This window comes from Acipenser ruthenus, unplaced genomic scaffold (genome assembly GCF_902713425.1).
Source record: "Acipenser ruthenus unplaced genomic scaffold, fAciRut3.2 maternal haplotype, whole genome shotgun sequence".
NCBI lineage: Eukaryota > Metazoa > Chordata > Actinopteri > Acipenseriformes > Acipenseridae > Acipenser > Acipenser ruthenus.
In genome coordinates, this window is record NW_026708879.1 from 1 (window position 1) to 19,631 (window position 19,631).

At 38.0% G+C, this 19,631-nt stretch overlaps 1 protein-coding gene across 1 annotated transcript; it reads right to left on the reverse strand.

The window, feature by feature from the left end:
- Positions 1–5,137: 5,137 nt before the first annotated feature.
- Positions 5,138–15,135, reverse strand: LOC131736676 (HEPACAM family member 2-like). The gene is made up of 5 exons (XM_059021937.1): positions 14,847–15,135; positions 10,207–10,524; positions 9,334–9,606; positions 7,059–7,154; positions 5,138–6,054 (listed from the first exon to the last, which is right to left on the reverse strand). The coding sequence occupies exons 1-5, from the start codon at positions 14,902–14,904 to the stop codon at positions 5,993–5,995; spliced, it is 807 nt and encodes a 268-aa protein (XP_058877920.1). The 5' UTR covers positions 14,905–15,135; the 3' UTR covers positions 5,138–5,992.
- Positions 15,136–19,631: the final 4,496 nt, after the last annotated feature.

The following is a 19,631-nucleotide window of genomic DNA, read 5'->3' on the forward strand; positions in this document are numbered from 1 at the left end:
AGGCTGGTCTATCCCGCGTCCAGTCTTTAAATCGTGTGTGTCTCACCCTTTATATGCCGTGTGGAAACAGTGCTTTGTAACTCTAGTTCCGATACGAAAATGGTTACTGTGTCAGGTCTTCTACGAAAGCAGTCTACGGTCTGTAAAATATCTACCGTAAAACATATTAAACAATATTAAAACGCCTCCGCCCTTAATTTAAAATATTTGTCAGCAGACCCGGCGCATATTGGAGACCGGCGATTATATTTACTGTTAGACAAGAGGCATGCAAAACTATATTAAATAACAAGCAGAAGCAGGAATTTGTATTTAAAAAAAAAAAACACAGAATTAGATCTACCATGATAATAATAATCATTTATTTGCGCTGCAATGATGGTAGCTTTGTCCCAGATTAATCCTGAGTGTTCCCTTCCCATCGCTGTCAGTTATTAGTTTATAATGCTCAAGCTCCACATTTTCCTCACGGTGCAGTCACTCACTGTACAGCTGTTTGTGCGCATTGTCGGGAATATCCAGTATCAAGCGCATTATATTATTACAATATTTGCGACTGGACCCGGCGCTTACTGGAGACTTTATTTGAAGTTTTAATCTATCTATCTATCTAGACCAGTGGTCCCCAACCTGAGGCTCGCCGCCAGACCCTCCAATGTTGCCTGCGGCTTCTTCAGATATATATATTTTTTTGTTTTACCCAATCTAAAAAAAAATCACGGTAGTAATAATAATAATAATAATAATAGGTAATAATAAATCATACCACATAATTCTTTGTGAGCTACCTTCCTCCCCACCCATTACACAGTACCAGCAGTTTGAATGACAGGCAAGTTATGCAAGCCGGTGTCACAGGGAAATATTGAGGATTGAGCTCCAATTCAAATGGGAGGTTCCATTCACCAGATGCTGGAATGCCTTTCTTCGAATGACTTTGACAATTACAATGTATTTTTTTAGTATTGTAAAATAGTAAAGTATTGTTAGTATAATTGTGTGTGTAACAAACTGTATTTCAGTAGCATCTTTCCAGTCATAACGAGCTAACGTTACTGTATTAGTACAGCCTGTGTAATTTATGTTCAATCCTTAAACTAAGTTCCTGGTTAATTTTATACTTTCCCAATAGTTTTTTTTTTTTTTTTTCATAGGAAAAAGTTTTATCAAATCTACATGTGGGAAAGTGTCTCAAACACGCAGAGGTTTTAAAAAAATAGTGGTAAGATGTTTAATAAAGTTCTATATGTTAATGTTTTACGTTAAGATAACAACACTTATTTTAAGTTTGTTACATATTCATTGCGTTTAGCATTCCTGGGGTAGCTCTGTTTTCGAAAGCCGTTCTGATCAGCGCATGTATTATTTTGGTCTTTTATTTATTTTTAGCTTAATCGAAAATGTCTAATACTCTGTATAACAAGGTGAGGATAACTAACATGAGCCTGGGATCATTTTATTTATACACAGTACGTGGTTCGCGATGCACAAGTGTCAAAGCAACTCCCAGCTCATGCTGCTTTGTCACATTAACATTCTCACACACATACCTGTTTTTTTAGGTGTATAAATACTTTTGATATAGGAACCGTCACAAATGCAGTCTTGTATTTTAAACACAAATATTCAATGCTGTTTTAAATAGCAACTATACGATTAAGTTGATGATCTATTTGAGGAGTTACATTTAACACTCAAATATGGAGGACCAGACAACAATTTTGGATTATAACTTGTGCAAAGGTTACAAGGCAATGACGAACGCTATGGAGGATAATTTGTGCCAAAATTAAAAAATAAATAAATAAGTAAAATTCGAAATAATTAAATAAATAAATAAAAAACGAAATAAATACATACAAATATAAATAAATAAATGTAAAACGAAATACAGAAATAATTAGAAATTGAAATATATTTAATAAATTATCTATTTATTTCATTATTTATTTACGTATTTTTCGTTTATTTATTTATTTACTTCTATATTTATTTATTCCGTTTTTTTATTTCACGTTTTATTTCGTTTTTTATATCTGTATTTATTTTGTTTTTTATTTCTTTATTTCGTTTTTTATTTCATTTTTTATTTCTTTATTTATTTCGTCTTCATTTTGGCACAATCTTTTCGAGCTACCGTCAATCATGCTCGATGGGCGGGACAATAAGTGAATCGGTGATCTACTAACTTTGCCTGGTAGTAGTGCAGAGCAGTGATGGGCAGTTCGATTCCTTTTAGTGACTCGATTCATTTGATTCACTTCAGTTTGGTGAATCGATTCATTTCGTTCATTTGATTCACTGATTCAATGACACAAAACCAATCAATGTAGACCGCATTAAGATTGTTTACGTAGGTTTATTTGAACCGGAAAGAACGAGTCGTTCACGAACTGCACATCACAAAAGCGAGGGAGAATCTATATTTGGTTGTCTGGGTTCATAAATATTAAATTAAATATAGTTTGACAAAAAATAATAATATATATTTAGAATACTGGAGATAACAACAGTTTCAACCATTAGCATTGTTTAGCCATCAGTATCAATCGAATTTAATTTCATCTTTTAAAAAAAAAAAGTCAATTGCATTTCTTACGTATTTTTTTCTATACATTTGGAGTCACTCATTGTTTTTCTCAACAAAAAAAAGAGAGGCTCGAACGAGTGGTATTTGTGGAACTAATCCGTGGTATTTATTCAGCACAGAGCAAAACGCTGTTTGCCCAATTCCTCTTCTATCCAGTAAACCTTTATAGTCATGTGATCAATCACACGTTGAAGCACACCCATAACCGCAACATGTACATTTTATATAAACTGATATGTGTAAATATTAAATGTGTATATATTTAGTATTTACCACAGTAAAATAACATTTAGAAAATGTATATTTAATAATGTAAAATATAATAGACGTTTAAGAACGTCATCCGTTAGAATGTGCAATATCATCCTAAAAAGTCGTTGTATCGTAGCTGATACTACGTGTCACCTTGTGGACTAAGGGGAATCGTCGTCATTATTAAATTATAAAATATTTATCCGTAGTTGTAAATCGTCATGTAATCACAATATGTAATCACAAGTTATATAATTAAGCCTTGGGTACAATAACATTACAATACCAGTAGATGTTTGTATTTATTTATTTTAGAAATTAGGTGTATATCTCTATTATTATTATTATTATTATTATTATTATTATTATTAGTAGTAGTAGTAGTAGTAGTATTTAGTAATTTGGCTGATTTTACTCAAGATGACTTAGAAGTATTAATCATAATTTGTGCAAAATAGTTAACTATAGATATGATTAATTTTGTATGTGTATAACAAACACACATAGGCTACAACTAGTAGTGATTAATTTTATTATTTATTTGTTTGGCAGACTTACACAAGGTTACGTACATAGTAAACTAAGAAGAACTTTAAGAAATTCTGGTGCACAAACTTGTAATCTGAGTTCCTTACAGCGTGAAGCAGCTCTCTAGAAAGAAAGTACACACAGTCTGGATCATAGATATATAGCTGTGGTCTGGAGGATGTAACTGACACCATTTTGGCTCACACAGAGTTCTTATCATGCACTAAGTAAGCAGGAATTTGGATCCAACATGGCACATACGGTCTTCAGTTTCATAACATTCAACGAGTTGAGCGACAACCCGGTTTCATTGTTACAACGAACAAATCAGCCAGACTCGAGAGGTAAAGAATCACTTCATGAGTTTTGATAGGCTGGTAACTCGACTCCATGTGTGCCACGCAGCTTGTTCATAGGGTGAATCAAAAGAACCGATTCAATGGGGACTCTGATCCGATTCCCATCGTAGTGAGTCATTCAAAAAGAACGATTCGTTCGCGAACTGCACATCACTAGTGCGGAGAGGGCTCCCTTGGTAAAAATATATTGGGACGTCCAGATTTTCCCGTCCCAGTTTGGCCTACCGCTGCGGACTCTTCTGCTATACTGTCGTCACTGGTACTGCGTAGAATTTGATGGTGAATTATCTGCAAGTTAGTTCTGCCACCATCATCAATATTTTCATCAGTACATGCCAATATCTGCCCTATTCTTTCCAATAGTCAATCTACTCGACTCTAAATAAAGTCGTCATTTACCGACCCACATTTAACTTGAATTAAAAGCTCCCTAATCTTTTCTAGGAAAAGACTCCTATAAGTCATATTGCACACATTTGTAACGTATGGAATATTCAGAGCATTGAAACTGTACAACAACGACGCTGTAGCCCTGACTGCACACCTCTCCGCACTACTACCAGGCAAAGTTAGTAGATCACAGATTCACTTATTGTCCCGCCCATCGAGCATGATTGACGGTAGCTCGAAAAGATTGTGCCAAAATGAAAAGACGAAATAAATAAAGAAATAAAGAAATAAAAAATGAAATAAATAGATATAAAAAACTAAATAAAAAGCGAAATAAAAAACGGAATATATAAGTAAATAAATAAATAAATAGATAAATTATTAAATATATTTCAGTTTCTACTTATTTATGTATTTATTTTGTTTTATATTTACAGACATGCTCAAATTTGTTGGTACCCTCCACAAAAAACGAAGAATGCACAATTTTCTCTGAAATAACTTGAAACTGACAAAAGTAATTGGCATCCACCATTGTTTATTCCATATTTAATAGAAATCAGACTTTGCTTTTGATTTTTTATTCAACATATTGTAAATAATAAAACAAATGAAAATGGCATGGACAAAAATGATGGGACTGCTAACCTAATATTCTGTTGCACAACCTTTAGAGGCAATCACTGCAATCAAATGTTTTCTGTAGCTCTCAATGACACTTCTGCACCTGTTAACATATTTGTATGTATTTATTTTGTTTTTTATTTAATTTATTTAATTATTTATTTCGAATTGTATTTATTTATTTGTTTTCTAATTTTGGCACAAATGAAAATGATTACAAAATGATTACATAAACGTAACATGATACATGCTTGCAAGGTATTCTACAGTACCATCTACCGTCAGGTATTTGTAACGCAGCTTGCCGTAATCCAGAGCGCAAACCCGGCTGTACAATGATTACCAAGTTCCGGAATTCAAAGTAGACTAACATCCGGTACCTGGCTCGAATGCAAGGTCAACATGCGATAATGTCATGAATTAGTACACTGTTTAATATTTCTAATTGCAAAGCGTTGTTTAATTGTAAACAATAGGAATGCATTCAGAATATAAATATCTACATCGGGACCTGTTATTTGCTTTGAATTTGACTCCAGTCCAATATCTCCTTTAAACAATTGGGCTTCTCTGGACAGATTGACTGTTTGGAAATTATTAAAGGCGATCGGTTCGGTTTATCGATTGTATAACTAAAGGAATCTTTCACTTTGCTTTGCCAGAACTGGAGATTTTTAAATGATGCTGATCACACAATGGTTTTTTTTTAAAGGCAGGTAGTGAGGAGAGAAACACACTGGGATTAAAGTCGGGACGCATTACAGCTGTGGAATACACTAAACTTGTAAAAAAGAAACAACATTTTTTTTTTCTTGGTAATGGCTGTTCACACAACGATTTTCAGTCGTTCAAAACAACTCTCTCGAAGGGCTGAAGAGCAGAAAGTGATAAACGTACAGATTGCTGAGACTTCACTATCAACCGACATTATACCAGGCCAGTGAAAAGTCTGCGGCACCACTGGGTGGAGGGTCCGCGGGGCCAGTGGGTGGTGGGCTTAAGGCACCAGTGGATTTTGCCACCCACTAGTCCTCATGTGTAAGGAAAAGTTAATTTCAAGCCGTGTCATTTTTTTTACCCCGAATGTCAGTAATATTTGTGAGAAACATGACAGTGAGGTCACTCTACTCCAAGATGTCAACCCCCCTTATGTAAATCACAACCGGCAAAACGACAAAGAATGCCAGAAGAGACCGCTACTGTGTCACGATCGATGCTGCCCAAATACCTTTTTGCGCAGGAACACATTTCACACAACGCTGTTTACCTCGCTCATTTCATGCCTCTCTCTCATATTCTTCTTAATGAAATCTGAAAAAAACAACAACAAAAAAAAAATTCTAAACAAAAGGCCAGATTAAATCAAAATTTTGACCAACCCGCTAACAGCAACTTTAATAGCGGTTGGTTTGATAAATAGTAGAAAGGTGCCTTGTTACAAACTATCAAGCCGCTATTAAGTACAGATTTATAATTTGTGCTTAGCGGGCGGATTGAATTCCCTCTAAAGAGAGAATACTCCAGTGTTTATCAGCCCTGTTCCTGGCGCCCCACTGTGTCTGCTGGTTTTTGACCAACGGAGTGCTTAAGTGCTTAACTGAACCTTAACCAAACTCCCAACAAATGTTTTGGTTACTGAAAACAATAAAAAAAAAACTCTCTAGTTAATCACTTTATTACTTCAATTACGGGTTTGTGTATTTGAGAGCTCAGTTGGAATGAAAACCAGCAGACACAGTGGGGCGCCAGGAACCGGGTTGAGAAACGCCCAATGTTCAATGAGAAATATGAAAGCCAAGAAGGCACATGTGCTTAACACTGTCCTCCTAACAGGAAGACTTTACCTTGGACAGGAACCGAAAGACACCACAGTACTGGGATTACAATTTGTGTTTGGCAGGCAGGTTTTCTGACTGGATTTGCAGATTGCCAGCCATCTTATAATACCAGGTAACCTATCAGCTTTGATATCTGTTATAGCCTAGGAGAGCAATCTAGTTGCAGAAGTCTTTTATAATCATTGAATATCAGCAGAGAAATAAGCCAGGAATATTGACTATCACCTAGCCTGAAAAATCACCAATTAGGGCCGGTAAACCAGACTTCTTCACTACTGGTTCTGAGGAACAGGAGGCACATTATTTTATTTTTTATTTTATTTTTATTTTTTTACACAAAGGTTGTGTGAGACTGGAACAAGCTACCCGTTGTTGAAGAAACGGCAAGAAACCTGCAAGGCTGGGGCTCGAGGGCCAGGACTGAGGATGATTGACTTTAGTATACTGATTACAGGGTTGTGAAGATTCAGCACTCACAAAAAATCCCTGAGCCAATGAGGAACAGCCCGCAAGGCACGAGGGCACAGACAGGCACCAACCACTGCAGGTACACTTCCTGCCTACACACGTCACCTGGGAAAGAAAGCACACACAACATCATAGACAAAAGCCCGTCAATATCATTTCTCTTACAGACGCCATAATTCCACCTACCATTCTTCTCAGAATCCTATCCTTCACTATAGAATCTGCATTAACGCTTGAGAAAATAGTATATTTCTTCAATTTAAGAATGACATACCTTTTTTTTTCCCTCTACATAATGGTATACACAGCTTATTATACAGGCTTCAAATGCTCAATAAATTAGTTGTCTAGAAGACCGAGCACTAATTCCACATGAATGACTTCCCTTATCCTGAGAATGAAGCATACTTAAGATTAAAATAAATTTCGCACAAGCATAAAAACAAAACCAATATGCAGGTTCTTGGAATTGCTTTGATTTATGACCGTTCCTCTTATCTGCCATATGTATATCGATTTAATACCTTTCTTTTTCATTTGACTGTATAAGAAACAAAAAGAAAAAAAACTTCTGTGTTATGCAATAGTTTTAGTTTTGCATAATTCCTGAAAAAGAAATTCACATTTTCATATTTCAATTGAAAGTCCCATGTACTTTTTCAAGAATCTTGGTGTGTTGGCTCTTTAGAAATGTGAACTTGACCGTAGTTATTGCGATATACTCATGGACCAGTAGGGTGCAGTCTTCCCGCTGGACCGGAAATAGCAAACCAATGCCCCAGTGCAGTACAGTGACAGAGGGACACTGTCCTGTAGGAGGCACCGTCTTCTGGATGAAATGTTTAACAGAGGTCCTGACTCTCTGTGGTCATTAAAGATCCCATGTCACATTTCGGAAAGAGTAGGAGGGACTAACCCCGGTGTCCTGGCTAAAAACTAGGGGTGTGCAGTTTTGGAAATTTCAGTTCGGTTCGGTTATGGTTCGGTTTTCATTTAAAAAAAAAAAAAAAAAAAAAAAAAAAAAACTATCTGGTAGGAAAATATTTGTTATTTACATGTATATTGCAAAATTTAGTGAGGAAACACTGGATACTATCAGTAGATCTCTAATGTAAAATGTATTATTATTTTGAGACATGTTTTATTATATTTTTGGTATTTGATTTTTTTTTTTCCCTGAAGGTAGCAGCATGCAAGACATGCTTGCAGGTTAACAACAACTAGGGGTTCTACACAGTATTCAACTTCAAACCACCTATCTTTGCACAGCTATATTATTATATTATTCATTATAGCACAGACTCTGTATTGGAATGTTTGAGGCACACAGTGGGCTCTATACTCAAAGCTTTTCCCACAAATTTGGTTTTGCATTATTTATTTATTTTGAAGGCTATAGACCTCCACGCAGGCCGTCAAATTAATCAACAGTGGGCTCTATACTCAAAGGATTTAACACAAATTCGGCATTACCGACACTTTCAAAGAGGATTAAAATACAAAAGAAAGTTAAATGCAATGTCACAACGCACACGGGTTTTTTCAAAGATGCGGTGCACAGTATACCACACAGACAATGCAAAAAGCTACACAAAATGTTTCAGTAGGCTACTACTGACCCATTTTGTGCAGAATTTCAACACATTAGTTTTTAATCTGGGAAATTAATATAAGACGGGTAAATTGCTCCTGAAAGAAATGAACGCATAAACTATTACAACTTTTTTTAATCTAATGTTGACGCCTATCAGCTGTTTCACATTTCCTGACAGTGATCTGCTGTGATCAGAAGAGGAGAAGTTACAACCAGAAGGTTAATGGCGACTATTACATGTAACTGACTGCATCTTGTGTTTTGCCTGTCAATGTCTCCTTAAATTGCTGGTATTGCCATGATTGGCACTCACTTTTATTGAAGCACAGTTTACAAATGCAGAAACATTTGTCAGCGCGGGTAAAATACTACAAAACGGCAGTTTTAGCCCTAGTTGAGGGAGGCACAACGCCTCCTCTTGCTTCTACAAAATCAAAAGTCCTTTGACAAAGTGTAGCTTCCACGTCACTTTCGACAAAAAAAATCTCCCTTTCTACATATTTCTAGCAACATGTAGACTAGTGTCCCCTCGGCTTTAGGTACGCTGGCGAATTTTCGTGAATGACTTGTCTGGAATAAAAAAATAAATAAAAAAAACCTGTTATAGTTAAGGCTCCAGTTCGGTGTCGTTTTTTTTTTTTTTTTTTAATTCGGTTAACCGCATACCGCAACTAAAAACCAGACACTTACCACTGGACAAGTCATAAGAACTTTCCTTCACAGATACCGGGTTTGACACTCTGCACTTGTAGCTCCCACAGTCGGACTTCTGTAGGTTGCGTATTGTGAGGGTGAAAGTGAGAGCGCTGTAGTCCTCCATCAGATTGTACTTGGTGTCGTTATGTAGAGTGGAGCCCCCTCTCTCCCAGCTGAACGTCAACAGTGACCCCGAAACCGTAGAGCACCTGAGCACCACGGAGGAGTTGCGCTCATAACTGAAAATCAGTGGGTCGGACAGTGGTCCTGGTCCAAAGAAAGAGCAAAAGGAAAAGTGAAAAGGTTAAGCAGCATTTGTTACATTGTTTGATTCTGGTTTTCTTGCAGCTTATAACCCCCCCCCCAACAATATCACTGCTTGTCTATTAAAAGACTTTTGTCTGAGAAGGAGAAAAAACAAGGGGTGAAAGTATTAGCAGTGCTGCACAGACTGTAGAGAACAGAGCTCTGAAAAAATATTTTCAAAACTTATATTCAGAGTCTGTGGGGAGGCACAGCGGAAAGCTGAACTGAATATCAGTGAACCAGTGTTTACACTTAGTACTGCATGTTCGCAGGGGGTACAGAACAACACAGACTGAGGCGACTGGTGCTTGGAATTGAAGAGCAAAAGAGAGACAAAACCCTGAAAACCCGATCAGCTCATTCAGTAGTCCTTATTTCTTCCCTTTCTGCCGACTAATCAACACACCAAGTCCTGCAGCCGTTCCTCAATCGCAAGAGTCAATCCCCTCAGTGTCGTTCTCCCAGAAAAATACTAATCGAATAGGCAATTGACCGTTTGAAAGGGTTCAAAATTTCAAAACTCGACAACGGTAAACAAAAACGGACATCGGTGCTACTTACCCAGGACTTGCAGGAGGATGGTTCTTGTCTTGGTTACAGCGCCCTGCACTGTCAAGGTGTAGTTGCCTTCGTCACTGTACTGCAAGACCTTAATGAGCACTGATGCGTTGGAGGGGAAAAACTGAACCCGGTTCTTGTACATGGGACTGATGTTGGCTTCCGCACTTCCAATGACATAATCCAGAATAGCCGCGCTGGTCTTACGGCTGGAGAATTGCCAGTTTAAACGTCCACTCGTTTCCAAATCACTGAATCCGGGAACAATTACAGAAGACTGCCTCTCTCCATACACCAGAAATTCATCTGCTTTGCACAGTGCTGTGAATAAAACAAAAGAGAAAGTCTGAAAATGAAAAGTCCCGAGTGCATGGTGCATGATCAACAAAGACAACGAGGAACAAGGAACTGGCAAGGCAAACAGGCACCAACTTTATTTAGGTATTTTACAGGTTTGTCTTTCTGCCCAAATTTCAAAATGGTTAGCGGACTCATTTCGGAAACATGAGACTCGAGCTGATGTTAGAAGGGTTTATTTTAGTAATCTGTAAGATGAACTTGCGATTGACGGTTTCTTTTCCTGTCACTTTAAGAATCTGCTTTGAATAGGCTGTCAGCACTAATGTAGTTATCAGACGACATTAAAATATCCCTCCCCCCCTTGGATTCCCTTATGTAGCTTTTTAGACTGGAATAAAGCACTGGAATAAATAAAGAAGAAAATCGGACTCCTTTTTAACAACGTGGTCAATTACGATTCAAGAGTTTCCATGGTTTGACGAGTTTCATTTACTTTGCTTTGGTCTTTCATTCATTTAACGGGAGGCGAGCAGCCGGTAGTTTCAGTGTGCGCTGTGTGCACTCTGGGATTAGTGCAAGGGGAGAATAAAAGAACAAGATTGTTTTCTTCTGATGTAGGCTTATTAATTAATGTTTTGTACTTAATTACTGAAAGGAGAAATTTGAATTCGGAAAAGTAACAATCTACTAACAATAACCACCGAGGTGGTTCAGAAAAAAATAAGATGCTCCAGTTCAAATTAGTTACTAATTAAAACTATAGCGTCTTTTTCTGAACACCCTTTTCATGCAAACGGTTGAAGACTCTCAAACTGGCAGGCAGAGGATTGATATGAAACAGTAATCAATTCCGTAGCATCTATAATGTGTACAGGAGGCCTGCAGATTTTCAGTTTCAACCTTTGTATGGAATGTGAGTTGTTTCAAACCACCTGAGTCATGAGACTCACTCACTGAGACCAGAACAGAGGAGCAAAGTCTCACACTAAAGTCTGTCCCACCAAATTCAGAGTAGAGATGACATTATGAAACTCTAATTCATTTATTTACTACTTTAATCAATAAAAATTAGGTGGTTTCAAAATCTAGATCAAGCTTAAAGGGCAGACAGAACACTAAGAGTTAAAGCCGGAAGACGAAACCCCTTATTATAGCTGAAGACACACATTTACATTCCATCACGTTATTTTTTTTTTTTTGTTATCATGTTCAATAGGTGTGCAGCTATAAGTCGATACTACCATATTACTTCAGTTATGGACTGAAATTATTAATAAGAGATGAGTTCTTAGTGTGTTCCTTGTTAATTCTAATTCCCATTCTAATTTTCCTCTCTTGCTGAGAATGGATTATGTCATTATATGTGATAATTCCTTGGAAACAGCTGGATCTCTTGCAATTACCCTATTCTGATGGACATCTGTAAAAGAGGTTTATCTGGCATCAAACCTGTTAGCCAGAAAAACTCCCTTTCACTTGGCACTGATAGGAAAAACTCCTGGTGAGAGAGCAATAAGGAATTAAATCCAGAAACCTATTATACTTATTACAGTTAATATTCTTTTTTTTGTTTAGTTTTTTTACCATGTTCAATACGTGTTACAAACATTCTTTTAAAAATGTGTGGACTTGGAGAAACGAGCCATAATAACACGTAAGAAAACAAGAGGGATATTAGAGAGACTATTTTCTAGATCTGATCGGCTCAATCTGCGCGAGGTTGCAAAAAAAAAAAAAAAAAAAAAAACAGTGCAACATGTGGTGATCTAACTTAGGTGAGCTAATGATGTGTGTGGACACACCGAGCCTTATGAGACAAGTCTTTTTTTTGTTCAGATACTCTGAGATGGACTATAAAGGATTTTGGAGGCGTAAACACAACGGGCGTGGGCCTCCTGGACAAGAATTATAAACCCCTGATGTACAACCACATGCACAGAATGGGAAAAAAAAACACTGACTTTATTCAAGCTCTATTCTAAATTACTGCGCCAGAATAAAATCAGCAGAAATGTTCCATATCCTGTCACATGGCACAACCTGGAAGCTCGCAGTTTCTCTTATTTTTTTAATGATCTTAAAATAAGTAGTGTCAATCATAAATAAAACAGTATATGATGGTGTTTGCTGCGAGGCTGTTTAAAAATACCGTTGCTCTCTTGGCTGTGATGGACTGGGTTCCCGTCCAGGGTGTACCCCGCCTTGCACCCAGTGACTGTCGGGATGAGCTCTGACCCACTGTGACCCTGTACTGGATGAAGCGGGTTACGAGAAGTGAGTGAGTGATGCTCGCTTGGCAGTATTGCCAGATCAGAGGTTTTCCCTCCAGATTTAGAGTTTTTTTCCCCATGCTCAGGTAACAATTTAACAAAGGTTTTTTTAAAGGTAAATCTGGATTTTTTTGAGTTTTTTTTCTTAATTAAAAATGCTCAAATTTAAGATGAATTAAACCCCTCCCAAGCATTCCCTTTACAAATATATGGCAGACGTAGTGGTAGAAGTAAGATGTACCAATATGAGAAAAAACGCTTCAATCCCAGCTGAAGAGCCAATGTTGCAATCTGCAAAACTGGGGGGGGGGGAGAGATTAACAGGCGGGCGCGGGTTGTCTCTGTCTAGTTCTTTACTGCACATTGCCACATCGCATTGGCTCATCCGTACAAGCAGAAATACACTCAAGCTTGGGAAGCTGAAGATGCTTTCAAAGGTGAATGAAAATCTTAACTGTTATATTTGAATTAATGATCAAATTGTGATATTTAATTTTGTTCATGATACCGCTGGAATAAAAATTCCTGTTTATTTTTAACTTTCTTACTGTAGTCCGGTTGTGCAGAGCCTAGTTTCACAAATACAGGCCTTCGCCACATAGTAACAGGCCTAAGCCTTTACCACATTTCGGCCTGCATGGTTTACAGAAAAATGGGGTACAGTACACTTAACTCACATACTCAAAGACACAACATTCTGCCAAATTTACCATCATTATCCTTTATTATGTTGATTTAAAAATATATATATTTGCGGAAGAAATCCATCCATTATCATTAACCGCTTAATCCTTTACAGGGTCGCGGTGAGCCGGAGCCTAACCCGGCAGACACAGGGCGCAAGGCAGAACCACACCCTGGACGGGACACCAGTCCATCGCAGGGCACCACACACTCACACAGAGGACAATTTAGAGTAACCAATCAACCTGAACAGCATGTCTTTCACAGGTATGCTTATTTGCATATTATTGAAATTTGTTCAAAAATACAGTAAGGAATGCTGACTACTAGTTGTTTATAAAAAATCTGGAGGGTTCCAGTCCAAATCTAGAGTTTTTTTTCTACCTTGGACAGAGGAGTTTTTTTTTTTTTTGTGATCTGGCAACACTGTTGCTTGGTCGCACACTGCTGTGTACGTGACGACTAGACACTGAGTCACAGCCCTCGGGTCTGACATTAAATGCTGCTCCCTAATAGATCACTGGCATTGAAATACTTTCTTTACCGAAATACACAAGTGCACGTCTAAATCTGTTCATAACTACGCGACCGGGATATATGCGGACTATGCCTTGTAATGTCCGAGACAGATTGAAACCAAGAGCTACCGCGGACAAGTATTTAACAAAGTCAGTACCAGTGTACGGTTTCCATTCATACCAACGTTTTGAAAGTTTCAGTGAAATGATAAAAGTTATGGTAACCATCACCTTTTCAGACAATGGTAGATCTCGAACTCTCTCTATATTATTGAATAAGCAAACATTCAATTCACCTGATTACTAGAACTAAATGAGCAGCTAATGTTATTCAGACAGGCTATTTACATCTTAACTTGTGTAATCTTTCAAGAGGACGTCTAAAACAATTAAACGTACCTAAGAGGTTAGTTACAATGTCCATGTTCGGCATGCAGTGATTAAAGACATTCGATTTCGCTTTCAAATAACAAGAGTATATATTTTTTAAAGCACTTTAAATTACATACTGCGACACAACCCATGTTTCATGACTCAGGTTGGAAGCACTCAGCTGTGCAGCACTGCAATGTAAACGATTTGTATAATGAATTTTGTGTGTATCCCCAGACAAGTGTAAGGTATACCTTGTTTCATTAGTATGTGTTGAAGTACGTCACTTGCCCCGTTATAAGTTGACTTGTGCTCATATTTTAGTGGGCTTTTCGCTACAATTATAATACCCCGCAAGAACGTTTCCAGCAATATTGCGAAAGTAAGGGGAAATGAGTGACTCGACAACCGTTTAAAACAGTCAAAAAGAAACGTGTAAGATAAACACAAAGTATTATCATCACATACAATGCTGCTGCTGTTGTTATTGAACAGGTACCTGTGAGTGCTGAGAGCACGAATAACCGGATCCCACGCTTGTAACATTCCTCAGCCATGATGAGGATGTGTGCTGGAGCAGCTGAAGCTGCAGCGGTAGCTGATAATCTAAGATACTTAAGTTAGAGAGCTAGAGATACTAAGAATGTAGGGTGCGTTCACGTTCAAATGACGTGAGTCTGCGCGCATACCCTGTCCGAGCAACGCAAACTGCTTGCCCGCAGAGTCTGCGCACCCGCTGCACATTCTAAAACGTGCTGCGCTGGAGCAGACCCGACTCAAAACAATGAAGAGCGCCACTAGTGCAAGAGGGCGTAGAGAACCACATGCAGGATTCGTGAACGTGGTAGCGCCACCTAGGATGGGGGTGTGAATGACAGATAAATCACCACTGTTTTTCCACTAATGTCTTACATTAATAATATTAAGATGTTATGGACACTCACTATACATACATTTCATTGCGAGTCAATGCTGGAGATAATAATACACAGTGAGTCAAAAGGTGGGTTATACTACATACTACAAAAATCCGTCAGAGCAAAACTTCATAATCAGCAACAATTACAAATCGCTCCATGGAAACAATTGCATAAAATCATGCAGAACGCAAATGACAGGACAGGAGCAGAAATATGTCACGGGGAAATCGGAACAAATCGGTCTTTTTCGTGTTCGTAAGGTCTGCTTGGCGTCTGACCTCCCAAAAGCTGTCCGCGCTCCGTCTACACAGACCCTGACGTCACACGCAGACTATTTAGGAGTAACGCGAATGCAGCCAGTATCTCTGACAGAACCCTCCGCCAAACGGTGATACGCCGCGCTCTCAGCCAATCAGACAGCTGGAAGTGAGCTGGAACGAGAAGAGTATACCCTACTGGCTGGACCCAGGAAAGGAACCACCTTCCTTTATCATTCAAGAGTGATTTAACCAATCAGCTGTTCGAAAGACAAGCCTGTCCTACCTAGAATGATCGCGGTGTCCTACCGTATAACCTCGCATAGAAGCGCGAAAATGTGACCCATAGAGGGAAGAGTGTGTGGCTGCAGGCCCTCCCTGGTTGTTCAATAATACGCTATCAAGTTATTATAAAACTGCAAAAAATAAAATACAAATCTATCGTTTAGGACCAAAACATCAGTCTTTTAATTTTTCTCTTGAGATGATCACTTAAAATAAATAAATAAATAATGAAACAATAGCTTTTAATAATGTGTGGCTTCTTTTTCATAGCTTATTATTCTTATTATTTTGGTTGACAACTCCCTAACACAACTGTACATCCCCAGGTCTCTTCCGGTCACTTCCGGTCTAATCACATTTTCCCATTGGGTGTGAACAAATGCCTGACAAAATCTACAATATCCCTTGTTTCTTCTAATAATTTTTTTTTTAACCCTTCAAAAAACATTTTCTCTTGTTATAAGTATTTGTAAGTATGCCTTGTCTCGTTTCTGATAGAAAACCTAACACCTGCACAATTTGGGACCATATTAAAGTATTGGAATATTCTAAATAATATTATCTGAAAGCTTAGATAAACAGTTTAATACTTTGTAGATATTGTTAAAGGGCTTAAGATGTTGGGGGGACATATTGTGTTTATTAGCCAATGGGGAGCTAATCTTATTGCCGGTTGCCAGTTGTGCCAACAAAAAAAGCGTGTGATAAAACAATAAAACAAAAAAACAAAAACGAAATTACCAAACCAGAAATTCTGACCTGGTTTGTGCAGCTGCGATTTCATTTTAAATGCACATACTGCCTCAAACAAATCTGTTTTGGGATTTTTTTTGTTTTGTTTTTTGCTCGTTCTTCTCACTGCATTATATTGTAGCGAACCCAGGAAAGAAGGTAGGCAGAGACTTTATGTACCGTTTTTGAATACACGGTTTATTCGGACACAATAAGCAGCAGCTTGACAGACAGGAACACATGCAGTTTCTAATCAGGAACACATGCAGTTTCTAATCAGGAACACATGCAGTTTCTAATCAGGAACACATGCAGTTTCTAATCAGGAACACATGCAGTTTCTAATCAGGAACACATGCAGTTTCTAATCAGGAACACATGCAGTTTCTAATCAGGAACACATGCAGTTTCTAATCAGGAACACATGCAGTTTCTAATCAGGAACACATGCAGTTTCTAATCAGGAACACATGCAGTTTCTAGTCAGGAACACATGCAGTTTCTAGTCAGGAACACATGCAGTTTCTAATCAGGAACACATGCAGTTTCTAATCAGGAACACATGCAGTTTCTAATCAGGAACACATGCAGTTTCTAATCAGGAACACATGCAGTTTCTAATCAGGAACACATGCAGTTTCTAATCAGGAACACATGCAGTTTCTAATCAGGAACACATGCAGTTTCTAATCAGGAACACATGCAGTTTCTAATCAGGAACACATGCAGTTTCTAATCAGGAACACATGCAGTTTCTAGTCAGCCCTCAGCAGAATCTCTTTCTTTTCGTGGGCCCTGCACCCAGTATTTATGCTCTTCAACAGCTGTCCCGCCCCGTACCTACGAGCTCGCCTAATCCCAGGCATGCAAGCTGTTATGTTTAGAGTTTTGCATGTTCGATGCTACAGGGGTGACGTAATGGGGAACTGTGGAAAATCGGGTGACGGTTCCTGGGGGGACGGCTTGGGCTAGGAACACAGGGTCGGACTTCTGAAATAAAGCTGAGTGTTAGTGAGTGTTTGTTCTGACACATAATAAACAACAACGTTTATAAGTACAAGAGTCTTGCGTCCTACCTGACACAACACAAGCTAAACAGAACCTGCATCCATGCCTAGGACTGGGCGATCACGGCGGGACTGGCAGCACACATTTGGCGCACAACATTGCAACAACTCCCGCCAGAACATTACAGAATAAGATGTACAACAACACATATTTAACTCTTTACATGCGCGACCCCAGGATCGCTACAATATTTTGTGTAGTTGGCGCGGGAATGGCGGCATACATTGAGTGTATCGCCATGCGGTTGGTTGGTCAGCAATACAAAACAATTCAGCAATATATTATCATAATATTACTGATAACTGTCATTTTTCAAACAGTGCGCAAAAAAACAAACACTTTGGGCTCTATACTCAAAAGTGTCGGTATTATAGTGGTGTGGTAAATATTTTTCCAAACATTTTTTTTTTACCACTTTGTCGGAAAATCGAAGCGATACTCAAATGAAATCCACTGAAATAAGGAAATTTGGTGAGCCCACATTGTACCGAAGGATTTAAGGATGAATCAATTAGGATTCCATCAGTGAAAACAAAGTGTATAATTGACATTCAGGCCAGGTTTAGGACCGAGAACTGTAAGAAAATGCATTTTGATTGGTCCAGCTCTGCAGGAGGCTAACGTCACATCGAGAAGGGGGAGCACGGAGAGAGGCTTGGAAGGATTTTAATGTTGCGATATATGGAGATACCTAAACCTGCTATGATATCCTTTTTTATTTTTATTTTTGCTTCCAAACAGCATATAGCAGTCACCTCATCTGCTAGTTTATATCCTGTTCAGTATGCAGGTTTATTAGGAAATAATCATTTTATCTTTAAGTTTCATTTTTTTTTTTATATCAGACGGTCAGCTAACTCCTCAGCGGTTGTCTGTGTTGTACAGTATTGTCATTGATAATAATAATAATAATAATAATAATAATAATAATAATAATAATAATAATAATAATAATAATAATAATATATTTAGTTGCATTCTTATAACTCACTGCTTTTTGATCAAGTTGCTTCTGCATGGGAAGCCCAGAACACAATGTAGGCTGGTTCTGGTAGATATATGCAGCCCGTATCCCGAGGTTGTTTCTGCAAGGCAATGCGAACCGGACTTTCAGCCTTATTATTATTATTAGTAGTAGTAGTCGTAGTAGTAGTAGTCGTAGTCGTAGTAGTAGTATGCAACATAACAGTTACATGTTATATTGATATTTATTCATTCATTGTTCATTATGTTGAATACACTTTTGCAGTGGTGTTTTTCTTGTCACAAAAGGCGCTAGCATGAGTGGTGTAATAAAATCCCCCATCCCCTTTCTTCACCCTACCCTTCCAAAGAAAATCTGACATGCAATGTATTTGAATGTGCACTTATTTATGATTATAGCCCACATAGACTACAGTTAATATGGCCAACCGCAGACCGAATGTACTGAAGCACAATTCTTGATTGATTTTCTTGTTAAAACATATTTATTAAAGTAAATGCTGCATTTATTCTTTTTGGTAAAAGCCATCTGAAATCTTGTTGTTTATGTGCTGCGGGATCATGGTGCAAAAGCTGAACTAGAGCAATACCAATGGCAACAGCGGCAGCATCACTCATCATGCCATAACACCAGCGCACAAATCCATGTTTTACGCTGACGAAATGGCAGTTCCTATGGTGAACGCTAAGCTTATATGCTTTAAGGGCAGACCAGAACTGTCGGTTAATATAATTACGGTAAAAAAATCTCCTTAAACACTACTAAAACTTTTGTGTATCACTTCGAGCTCCTACACGACCAGTTAATGAGGTGATAACAAGCCAAACAGTCGGAATTTTGTCAATATTCGGTATTTGTTACGCCTGCGGTATTTCTTTCCTTAAATAGTCGGGGTGTGGGAAGGAGTGCAAATACTCCTTAAACGTTCATTAAATGTTCCTTATTAAGAAATGTTGGTACCGACACTTTTGAGTATAGCGCCCATTGAGAGTAAAAAAAATTAAAACAATTTTTTTAAATTATTAAAAATTCCAAGT